Source organism: Procambarus clarkii, chromosome 24 (genome assembly GCF_040958095.1).
Source record: "Procambarus clarkii isolate CNS0578487 chromosome 24, FALCON_Pclarkii_2.0, whole genome shotgun sequence".
NCBI lineage: Eukaryota > Metazoa > Arthropoda > Malacostraca > Decapoda > Cambaridae > Procambarus > Procambarus clarkii.
The window spans coordinates 29,202,753-29,215,252 of NC_091173.1; the positions used below are offsets into that span (position 1 = coordinate 29,202,753).

Genomic DNA, 12,500 nt, shown 5'->3' on the forward strand with positions numbered 1-12,500 from the left:
GACACTAAAGCCCCGAAATCAACTCAAGATAACCTCAAGAAGGTGAAAATGAGGATGCTGCGGGGATAGTGAAGATGAGGATGCTGCAGGGATGGTGAAGATTAGGATGCTCTGGGGATGGTGAAGATCAGGATGCTTGGGATAGTGAAGATGAGGATGCTACGAAGTTGGCGAAGATGAGGATGCTGCTGTAATGGTGAAGATAAGAATGCTGCAGGGGATGGTGAAGTTGAGGATGCTGTGGGGAATGGTGAAGATGAGGATGCTGCAAGGATGGTGAAGATGGGGATGGTGAAAATTAGGATTCAGGGGGATGGTGAAGAGTAGGATTCAGGGGGATGGTGAAGATGAGGATGCTCTGGGGTTGGCGAAGATTAGGATGCAGCAATAATGGTGAAGATAAGAATGCTGCAGGGGATGGTGAAGATGAGGATGCTGGAGGATGTGAAGATGAGGATGCTGCGGACATAGTGAAGACGAGGATGCTGCAGGGATGGTGAAGATGAGGATGCTGTGGGGATGGTGAAGATGAGGATGCTACGAAGATGGTGAAGAAGAGGATGCAGTGGTAATGGTGAAGATAAGAATGCTGCAGGGGAAGGTGAAGTTAAGGATGCTGTGGGGGTATGGTGAAGATGAGGATGCTGCAAGGATGGTGAAAATGGGGATGGAGAGGATTAGGATTCAGGGGGATGGTGAAGATTAAAATTCAGGGGGACTGTGAAGATGAGGATGCTGTGGAAATGGTGAAGATTAGGCTGCTGCAGGGATGGTCAAGATGAGGATGCTGCAGGGATGGTGAAAATGACGATACTGTGTGGGTGGTGGAGAAGAGGATGCTACAGGTATTGCTGAAGATGAGGATGCTGCGGGAGATGGCGAAAATGAGGATTCTGCGGGGATGGTGAAGATGAGGATGCTACAGGTGATAGTAAAGATAAGGATGCTGCGGGGGATGATGAAGATGAGGATGCTGCGGGGATGGTGAAGATGCGGATGCAGCGAGGATAGTGAAAAAGAGGATGTTGCGGGGATCGTGAAGATGAGGATGCTGCGGGGATGGTGAAGATGCGAAAGGTACAGGGAATGGTGAAGATGAGGATGCTGCGGGGATGGTGAAGATAACAATAATGTGGGGATGGTGAAGATGAGGATGCTGCGAAGATGGTTAAGTTGAGGATGCTGCAGGGGATGTTGAAGATGAGGATGCTGCAGGAATGGTGATTATTAAGAAGCTGTGGGGATGTTGAAGACGAGGATGTTGGTGGGGGATGGTGAAGATGAGGATGCTGCGAGGATGGTGAAGATGAGGATGCTGAGGGAATGAAGACGATGAGGATGCTACGAAGATGGTAAAGATGAATATTCTGCGGTAATGGTGAAAATAAGAATGCAGCTGGGGATGGTGAAGATGAGGATTCTGCGGAAGATGGTGAAGATGAGGATTCTGCGGAAGATGGTGAAGATGAGGATGCTGTGGGTATGGTGACGATGAGGTTGCTGTGGGAATAATGAAGATGAAGATGCTGCGGGGAGGATGAAGATGGGATTGTTGCGGGGATGGTGAATATGAGGATGCTGCGAGGATGGTGAGGATGATGATGTTTCGGAGGTGGTGAATGTTAGGTTGCTGCCGGGATGGTGAAGATGAAGATGCTGTAAGGATGGTGAAGATGGGGATGCTGCAGGGGATGATGAAGAATATAATTCAGGAGGGATGGTGATGATGAGGATGATGAGGGGATGGTGAAGATTAAGATGCTTCAAGGATGGTCAAGATGAGGATGCTTCAGGGGATGGTGAAGATAAGCATGTTGCATGGGATGGTGAAGATGAGGATCAGTGGGGGGATGGTGAAGATTAGGATGATGCGGGGATTGTGAAGATGAGGATGGTGTTGGGATGGTAAAGATGAGGATACTGCGGAGATGTTGAAGATACGGATGCTACAGGGGATGGTGAAGATGAGGTCTCTGTGAGGATAGTGAAGATGACGATGCTGTGGGGATCATGAAGATGAGGATGGTGAAGATGAGGATGCATCAGAGGATGGTGATGATGAGGATGTTGCAAGGGATGGTGAAGATGACGATGCTGCGGAGATTGTGAAGATGAGGATTCTGCAGGTGATGGTGAAGATGAGGATGCTACAGGGATGGTGAAGATGAAGATGCTGCAGATATGGTGAAGCTGAAGATGCTGCGGGGATGGTGAAGATGAGGATGGTGGAGTTGATGAAGATGAGGATGGTGTAAGGATGGTCAAGATGAGGATACTGTTGGGATTGGGAAAATGAGGATTCTGCGAAAATAGTGTATATGAGGATGCTGCGGGGATGGTAAAGATGAGGATGCTGTGAGGATGTTGAAGATGATGATGCTATGAAGATGGTGAAGATGAGGATGCAGCGGTAATGGTGAAAGTAAGAATACTGCAGGGGATGGTGAAGATGAGGATTCTGCTGAGATGGTGAAGATGAGGATGCTGTGGGGATGATAAAAATGAGGATGCTACATGGGATAGTGAAGATAAGGATGCTGCGGGGGATGATGAAGATGAGGAAGCTAAGGGGATGGTGAAGATGACGATACTGCGGGGATGGTGAAGATGAGGATGCTACAGTGATGGTGAATATGAGGATGCTTTGTGGATGACGAAGATGAGTATTCTGCGGGGATGGTGAAGATGAGGATGCGATGGGGATGGTGAAAATGAGGATGCTACATGTAATAGTGAAGATAAGAAGGTTACGGGGGATAATGAAGATGAGAAACCTGCGAGGATGGTGAAGATGAGGATGCTGCGGGAGTAGTGAAATATACGACTAGAACCGCGCGCACCAGCTGCCAGCTGGCCCTCCATGGAGTGCCAGCCGACAGGTGGCGCGCGGGTGTCTAGTCACACAGGGTTTTGGGGGAATTTCCCGGAAGTTTTGGCGCGTTTCGGACGCTCTCACCTGACAGGTGGCGCGCGTGTGTCTAGTCACACAGGCTTTTGGGGGAATTTCCCGGAAGTTTTGGCGCGTTTCGGACGCGTGTGAGCGTGTTGTGTTTGGGTATGTGGACAGGAAAGAGGGGAGGTCATGTTGAGCAGCTGACAGGTGGCGCGCGTCGCTCCCGTCCTCAAGTTTTTTTGGGGGAATTTCCCGGAAGTTATGGCGCGTGTCGGAGGTAATTGGAGCGCGTCGCTCCAGTCCTCGGGTGTTATGGTAAGTGGTCAGGAAAGATGAGAGTAAGTGGTAGAGTAAGTGATAGAGTAAGAAAATAGAAGGAAGATGGAGGAAGGAGTAAAAGAGTTGATCGTGAGTTAGTGTGTAGATGAGAGGAGAAGGCAGCACAGCCTGTTATGTTGTTTTGGGATGGGAGCTGGATGGAGTTTCCCCTCGTCGGGAGAGAGTGCTCTGGGCCATTATGTGGTTAGACAAACCCATTGACTCCCCTACAGGAAGGTCTTAAGTGATGTTTGTAAAAAATGCATGGAAAAGACACGGGACTGCACCTGGCTTTTTCTGTGTTCGGGTCAAGAAAGAGAGAAGTCACTCTCGTTGTGACACTGCAGCGGGCCATTATGTGGTTAGACAAACCATTAACGTCCCCTACAGGAAGAGCTAAGTGTGTGTGTGAGGATGAGGGCAAAGTCTCCTGCAAGAGGGGAGTGTACCATTACCTAAAGCGTTTTTCAATGTCGCGACGGGGTAAGCGTACTGGTCGCAGGTTGGAGCCTGACTGGTCATCTTTCCAACTAGTCTGGGTATTTCTCCTACGACACCGGAAGTGGTGGGACACCCATTACCATTGCGTTTCGCCAGGGTCTGCGACTCTCTCTCTATCTGTCTCTGTCTCCCTGTCTCTCTCTCTCTCTCTCTCTCTCTCTCTCTCTCTCTCTCTCTCTCTCTCTCTCTCTCTCTCTCTCTCTCTCTCTCTCTCTCTCTCTCTCTCTCTCCAGATCATTTAATAGTTGGGGAAAGTAACATCATTTTCCTTTCTCCTGCTGCCGCTGTTCACATATCTTTCTCCATTTCACTTAGACTGACAACGCATCAGAGGATGATCACCATGTCAATTTTCAAGCCCGCCTTCACTCTCACCCTTACATCCTTGTAAGGTAACACGACCAATATGCTAACTTCGTTCTTTACCCAATATCATTAATGTAACGTGGAGAATATACCAACTTCGTTCGTTCTTTGCCCAAATTACATTTTAAGAGTAACGATCTGTCTCTCTGTCTGTCTCTGTCTCTGTCTCGGTCTCTGTCTCTCTCTCTCTCTCTCTCTCTCTGTGCCTCTCTCTGTCTCTGTCTCTCTCTCTCTCTCTGTCTCTCTCTCTGTCTCTCTCTCTCTCTCTCTATCTCTCACTCTGTCTCTGTCTCTGTCTCTGTCTCTCTCCCTCTCTAAAGTCCACCACACGACACTTCACTTAGTAAACTCAGTCAAAGTCAGTAGGTTAGCGTTTACTAAAAGAGAGAAACATTTCACATCGTCACGGAGACGCCATCTCTACCTACAAATTGTTGTTGTTAACTGTGATCACAACATCTGCTGGCCAAATAAATATCATTGAAATGTATGCATGTTTACTCAATCTCCATCACCTCTCCGTCCTACATCCATAGCAAGACTCCTGAATGAATGAACCGGCAGCCCCCTCTCGCTGCAGTCTCACCTTCGTGATGGTTTGAGGTGTATTGAGATGGAGGATGTAATGGCTCGGCCTTACCCTCTCCCCGTCCACCCCCACTTACCCTTACCCCTACCACCCCCCCCTCCATGGCCAAACCATCACTGCCCCCATTCCCAGACCGGATGTTATGTTCTAAGCTTTAGTATCACCATTCTTTGCTCAAATAGTTTTTTTTTTTAAGAATATCCAGTCATAAGCAGGTCTTCAATCTTATTATTATTATAACAAATCATAATTTGCTGTTCTCTCTCTCTGTCTCTCCGTCTCTCAGTCTCTCAGTCTCTCTCTCTCTCTCTCTCTCTCTCTCTCTCTCTCTCTCTCTCTCTCTCTCTCTCTCTCTCTCTCTCTCTCTCTCTATCTCTCTGTCTCTCTGTCTCTCTGTCTCTCTCTCTCTCTGTCTCTCAGTCTCTCAGTCTCTCAGTTTCTCAGTCTCTCAGTCTCTCAGTCTCTCTCTCTCCAGATCATTTAGTAGTTGGGGAAAGTAACATCATTTCCTTTCTCCTGCTGCCGCTGTTCACGTATCTTTCTCCATCAAGGCTGTCTCTCTTAAGACCTACGTCATCCAATGTAAACACCAATCGATGAGAATAAGACCGGTGAGTCGATAGTGAAATAGGTCTGGGTTAAGTCTGTTTTTCAGTTCTTGTATCACAGTCAATGTAGCGTAATGGGAAACCAGTCTTTCTACTGTCTACATAAATAGCGTTTGAAAATGTATGCAAATCTAGACAAACTCCTATAGCCCTTACATTCTAACACAAATAAAATATTAGCACACGATTGCATCGCATTATATCATCATTAAGTAACGTAGAGATCAACTTTCTGGCTGTTGTCCGAATATCATTATTGAAATGTGAACTCATTTAGCCAAACACAATATCTCCATTACATCTCATAGCATATGAATATTACGGTATACCAGTTTTAACCCTCTATAACACAATGTAACGTAACGTAACGTAACGCAAATCAACTTTCTACAGACCAAATATCGTTTTTAAATGAAAGTATGACTTAGTCCATCTTCGTTACATCTCTCACCATATAGACAAGGTGTTAGCATAATATGTGAAAAAATAGTTGATTTCAATTCTTAGCTTGTTCTTCACATGTTCAGTGTTCATTCTTGTATTCCCTATGTTCCTTATCATGTCTTCATATTCTCTATAAGATCATATTCCCTGCATGTTCACTCTATTCATCAACTTTTTCTTACATGTTTTCTGTGTTCATTCCATGTTCTACAAATGTTCACAGCATGCTTAGTTCAATTCTTTTCACCTGTTTTTCTCATTTTTTTCTGTTTTCTACCATTTTCCCCGTATGTTCACTATGTTCTTTGTCAGGTTTTCATGTACATCATATGTTCTCTGTATAACTTTTATACTCAATATTCATGTTCTCAATGTTCTTAGCTTGTTCTTCACATGTTCAGTGTTCATTCTTGTATTCCCTATGTTCCTTATCATGTTTTCATATTCTCTATAAGTTCATACTCCCTGCATGCTCACTCTATTCATCAACTTTTTCTTACATGTTTTCTGTGTTCACCGTATGTTCACTGTGTTCATTCCCCTACTTAACCTCAATTTTTTTTATGTTCTTTGTTTCTTTAAACCAATTTGTTTCTTCCATTCACTAACTAGTTCTTTGTCAAATAATATTATACGGCAATACAGTCCCCTCAACAATTTTAGTCACTCAGTTTTTTATTTACAAAACTGTGTCAAAGTAATTCTCGTCATCATCAGCTTAATAGTTCTACCAACCCATTCTTAAACAAATCTACACTTTATTCAGTTCCAAATTTGCAAAGACAAACCTTTTCTTGTAACTTCTTAACTAAAAATCTTTCGCCAATCAACTAAAACATAGTCACTTTCCTCATTTCTCAACTAAACTTATTATCCAATCAACCAAAAATAGTCAAAGGAATCTTTCCAACCCTGTTCATAACTAAACTTATTCCCTAGTCATCAGAAAAATATCCATGTTCTTCATGTTTCATTGTCATTTCATAACTAAAATTATCGATCAATCAACAGAAAAAGTCATATTCATCATCATTGTTCCTAACTAAAATTATGTTTTGGCAAGTAAGAAAAATAACCAAAGATATCTTTCATCGCTGTTCTTAACGGACATTATACTTTGGGGAGCACAAAATAGTCTCCCTCATCATGTTTGTCTTTTCCTTAACTACAAGTATTCATCAGTCAAATAAAAATAGCTACTTCATCATGTTTCCCTGTCATTTCTTAACTGAAATGTCACTTCTCTCATCTGAAATAGACATGTATAACCTCTTTCCATCACTGTTCTTAACTAAAGTAGCCTTTCACTTTGCTAAAATAGTCATATTCATCATTGTTCCTAACTAAATTATATGTCGTTAAGTAAGAAATATAGTCAAAGACACTCTTCGAGACATCAAGGACTTACTCAAAGACATCAAAGTTACTCTTGTTGTTCTCAGAAGTCATTCTCAAAGTCCTCACTGATTTTCTCAGAGACAGCAAAGTTATGCTCGGAGTCACCTTCGTTCTTCAGAGAAACTTTCCAAAACATCTTTGTTCATCAAAGTTATTCTCGGAGTCATCAAAGGTATTCTCTAACTCACTTTTGGTCATTAAAGTTAATTTCTATGTTATAAAAGTTTGTCTCAGAGACATCTAAGTTCATCTTAGAGTCATCAAATGTATTCTCTAACTCACTTTTGGTCATTAAAGTTAATTTCTATGTTATAAAAGTTTGTCTCAGAGACATCTAAGTTCATCTTAGAGTCATCAAATGTAATCTCTAACTCACTTTTGTTCATCAAAGTTGATCTCAGAGTTAACAAAGGTAATCTCTAACTCACTCTCGTTCATCAAAGTTGTTTCAAAGACATCGAAGTTAATCTCAGAGTTATCCAAAGATATTCTCATGTCCACAAAGTTATTCCAGGAGACGTCAAAGTCAATCTCAGTCATCTTCGTTCATAAAAGTTATTCTCAGAGACAACTAAAGTTATTCTCTAAGAGCTATCAAAAGTTATTCTCAGTCAAGATATGTTATTCTCTAAGTACCCTTCCGTTCATCAAAGACATTCTCTAAGCTCTCAAAGTTATTCTCTAAGACAACAAAGTCATTCTCAGTCATCAAAAGTTATTCTCAGACTCACCTTCGTTATTCAAAGAAGCCTTCCGAGACATCCTCGTTCAACAAAACCAACCTCAGAGCCATCAAAAAGTTAAATACAGTCATCAAAGTTATTCTCTAAGTAACTTTTCGTTCATCAGAGAAGCTTTCTAAGACATCTTTGTTCATCAAAGTTGATCTCTAAGACATCAATGTTGTTCTCTAAGACATCAATGTTGTTCTCTAAATCATAAAAGTTAATCTCTAAGGCACCTTCGTCTACTAGAGAAACTTTCCAATCCATCTTCGTTGATCAAAGTTATTCTCAGAATCATCAAAGAGATCTCTAATTCACTTTCGTTCACCAAAAGTTGTTCTCTAAGACACATTCGTTCATCAAAGAAACTCTCCGTCCATCATGTTATTCTTCAAGTCATCTTCAGTCATAAAATTTCTCTCCAAAATGTAACTAGTTCAGCTTTTCATACCAAACCCGCGCTTCTGTTAAATATATTTTCTTAGTCACTTTACCCTAAAACTGTTCTCAGAACTACACTGTCCAAATCCTACGTAACTTCTCCTCTCCACCCAATGTTACTTAGTTAGCGCAACGTTCCTAAACCTGACTTTACCTATCCTAACTTAACTTACCTTACCTTTACCTATCGTACCTAACTTAACCTGCATAACATAACTTTACCTATCCTAACAGGACTTACCTTACATTACTTATCTTACTTAACTTAACCTACACAACCTAACTAACTTACATAACTTATCTTACATAACCTAAAGCAACCTAACTTGCTTTACCTAACTTAATCTACATTCCCAAACTGCTGTATCCTAACTTATCTAGTCCAAACCAGCCATGATCTAACTTACATAATTATTCCTGCTTGTCTTTGTGTTTCGTCAATCATTGTCTCATATTCATTTACTCATTTCAAGGGTTAATTTCTCAAATGGACATTTTTGCATTTCAAGTGTTATTTGTTCAAGATTGAGTGTTTAACCATTTCAAAGGATTTTTGGTATATATAGGAATTTACTCGTTTCAAGGGCAAATTTCTCAGGGCAAATTTCTCAAATGGTCATTTTTGCAGATCAAGGGTTATTTGTTAAAGTTCATCAAGTTGCTCATAAGTTGTATTTATTATGTTTGTTATTATTTATTTATTCGTATTCCCCAACCTTTTAACCTAACCTTTCAGATGTAGTTTATGGTGTTTTTGACAGATTTGTTGAATATAGTATCCTTTTCCTAACCTTTCAGATGTAGTTTTGTTTCTCCTTTGTATATTTTTACCCAAACCCACCATCCCACTTAACCTTCTTTCTCAAATTCAAGTCTAGTGTTCCCATGCCCTTCCCCCTCGCTCATACTCTTTTCTCCTCGTTTCATGCTCTCACTCACTTGCTCTCTTGTTTTTCTTAGTAGATCTGATTCTTTACTATTGTAATTTTTATTATTACTAAGATAAAGAATGAACTTATATGTGAAAACAAAGTAAAGAAGGAAAGATGCAAGTGAGTGAGAGCATGAAACGAGGAGAAAAGAGTAAGAGCGAGGGGGAAGAGCATGGGAACACTAGACTTGAATTTGAGAAAGAAGGTTAAGTGGGATGGTGGGTTTGGGTAAAAATATACAAAGGAGAAACAAAACTACATCTGAAAGGTTAGGAAAAGGATAACATATTCAACAAATCTGTCAAAAACACCATAAACTACATCTGAAAGGTTAGGTTAAAAGGTTGGGGAATACGAATAAATAAATAATAACAAACATAATAAATACAACTTATGAGCAACTTGACGAACTTTAACAAATAACCCTTGATCTGCAAAAATGACCATTTGAGAAATTTGCCCTGAGAAATTTGCCCTTGAAACGAGTAAATTCCCATATATACCAAAAATCCTTTGAAATGGTTAAACACTCAATCTTGAACAAATAACACTTGAAATGCAAAAATGTCCATTTGAGAAATTAACCCTTGAAATGAGTAAATGAATATGAGACAATGATTGACGAAACACAAAGACAAGCAGGAATAATTATGTAAGTTAGATCATGGCTGGTTTGGACTAGATAAGTTAGGATACAGCAGTTTGGGAATGTAGATTAAGTTAGGTAAAGCAAGTTAGGTTGCTTTAGGTTATGTAAGATAAGTTATGTAAGTTAGTTAGGTTGTGTAGGTTAAGTTAAGTAATGTAAGGTAAGTCCTGTTAGGATAGGTAAAGTTATGTTATGCAGGTTAAGTTAGGTACGATAGGTAAAGGTAAGGTAAGTTAAGTTAGGATAGGTAAAGTCAGGTTTAGGAACGTTGCGCTAAGTAACATTGGGTGGAGAGGATAGGTTACGTAGGATTTGGACAGTGTAGTTCTGAGAACAGTTTTAGGGTAAAGTGACTAAGAAAATATATTTAACAGAAGCGCGGGTTTGGTATGAAAAGCTGAACTAGTTACATTTTGGAGAGAAATTTTATGACTGAAGATGACTTGAAGAATAACATGATGGACGGAGAGTTTCTTTGATGAACGAATGTGTCTTAGAGAACAACTTTTGGTGAACGAAAGTGAATTAGAGATCTCTTTGATGATTCTGAGAATAACTTTGATCAACGAAGATGGATTGGAAAGTTTCTCTAGTAGACGAAGGTGCCTTAGAGATTAACTTTTATGATTTAGAGAACAACATTGATGTCTTAGAGAACAACATTGATGTCTTAGAGATCAACTTTGATGAACAAAGATGTCTTAGAAAGCTTCTCTGATGAACGAAAAGTTACTTAGAGAATAACTTTGATGACTGTATTTAACTTTTTGATGGCTCTGAGGTTGGTTTTGTTGAACGAGGATGTCTCGGAAGGCTTCTTTGAATAACGAAGGTGAGTCTGAGAATAACTTTTGATGACTGAGAATGACTTTGTTGTCTTAGAGAATAACTTTGAGAGCTTAGAGAATGTCTTTGATGAACGGAAGGGTACTTAGAGAATAACATATCTTGACTGAGAATAACTTTTGATAGCTCTTAGAGAATAACTTTAGTTGTCTCTGAGAATAACTTTTATGAACGAAGATGACTGAGATTGACTTTGACGTCTCTTGGAATAACTTTGTGGACATGAGAATATCTTTGGATAACTCTGAGATTAACTTCGATGTCTTTGAAACAACTTTGATGAACGAGAGTGAGTTAGAGATTACCTTTGTTAACTCTGAGATCAACTTTGATGAACAAAAGTGAGTTAGAGATTACATTTGATGACTCTAAGATGAACTTAGATGTCTCTGAGACAAACTTTTATAACATAGAAATTAACTTTAATGACCAAAAGTGAGTTAGAGAATACCTTTGATGACTCCGAGAATAACTTTGATGAACAAAGATGTTTTGGAAAGTTTCTCTGAAGAACGAAGGTGACTCCGAGCATAACTTTGCTGTCTCTGAGAAAATCAGTGAGGACTTTGAGAATGACTTCTGAGAACAACAAGAGTAACTTTGATGTCTTTGAGTAAGTCCTTGATGTCTCGAAGAGTGTCTTTGACTATATTTCTTATTTAACGACATATAATTTAGTTAGGAACAATGATGAATATGACTATTTTAGCAAAGTGAAAGGCTACTTTAGTTAAGAACAGTGATGGAAAGAGGTTATACATGTCTATTTCAGATGAGAGAAGTGACATTTCAGTTAAGAAATGACAGGGAAACATGATGAAGTAGCTATTTTGATTTGACTGATGAATACTTGTAGTTAAGGAAAAGACAAACATGATGAGGGAGACTATTTTGTGCTCCCCAAAGTATAATGTCCGTTAAGAACAGCGATGAAAGATATCTTTGGTTATTTTTCTTACTTGCCAAAACATAATTTTAGTTAGGAACAATGATGATGAATATGACTTTTTCTGTTGATTGATGGATAATTTTAGTTATGAAATGACAATGAAACATGAAGAACATGGATATTTTTCTGATGACTAGGGAATAAGTTAAGTTATGAACAGGGTTGGAAAGATTCCTTTGACTATTTTTGGTTGATTGGATAATAAGTTTAGTTGAGAAATGAGGAAAGTGACTATGTTTTAGTTGATTGGCGAAAGATTTTTAGTTAAGAAGTTACAAGAAAAGGTTTGTCTTTGCAAATTTGGAACTGAATAAAGTGTAGATTTGTTTAAGAATGGGTTGGTAGAACTATTAAGCTGATGATGACGAGAATTACTTTGACACAGTTTTGTAAATAAAAACTGAGTGACCAAAATTGTTGAGGGGACTGTATTGCCGTATAATATTATTTGACAAAGAACTAGTTAGTGAATGGAAGAAACAAATTGGTTTAAAGAAACAAAGAACATAAAAAAAATTGAGGTTAAGTAGGGGAATGAACACAGTGAACATACGGTGAACACAGAAAACATGTAAGAAAAAGTTGATGAATAGAGTGAGCATGCAGGGAGTATGAACTTATAGAGAATATGAAAACATGATAAGGAACATAGGGAATACAAGAATGAACACTGAACATGTGAAGAACAAGCTAAGAACATTGAGAACATGAATATTGAGTATAAAAGTTATACAGAGAACATATGATGTACATGAAAACCTGACAAAGAACATAGTGAACATACGGGGAAAATGGTAGAAAACAGAAAAAAATGAGAAAAACAGGTGAAAAGAATTGAACT

At 39.7% G+C, this 12,500-nt stretch overlaps 1 protein-coding gene across 1 annotated transcript in view; it reads right to left on the bottom strand.

Annotated features, from left to right (window-relative positions):
• Positions 1-839: 839 nt before the first annotated feature.
• The window catches only part of LOC138367996 (uncharacterized), a 16,449-nt gene continuing 4,788 nt past the window's right edge, over positions 840-12,500 (bottom strand). Inside the window, exons 3-4 of the mRNA XM_069330287.1 lie at positions 2,152-2,800; positions 840-1,474 (exon numbers count right to left, since the gene is read on the bottom strand). Coding sequence (XP_069186388.1) covers positions 840-1,474; positions 2,152-2,800 — 1,284 coding nt within the window. The remainder of the gene's footprint in view (positions 1,475-2,151; positions 2,801-12,500) is intronic.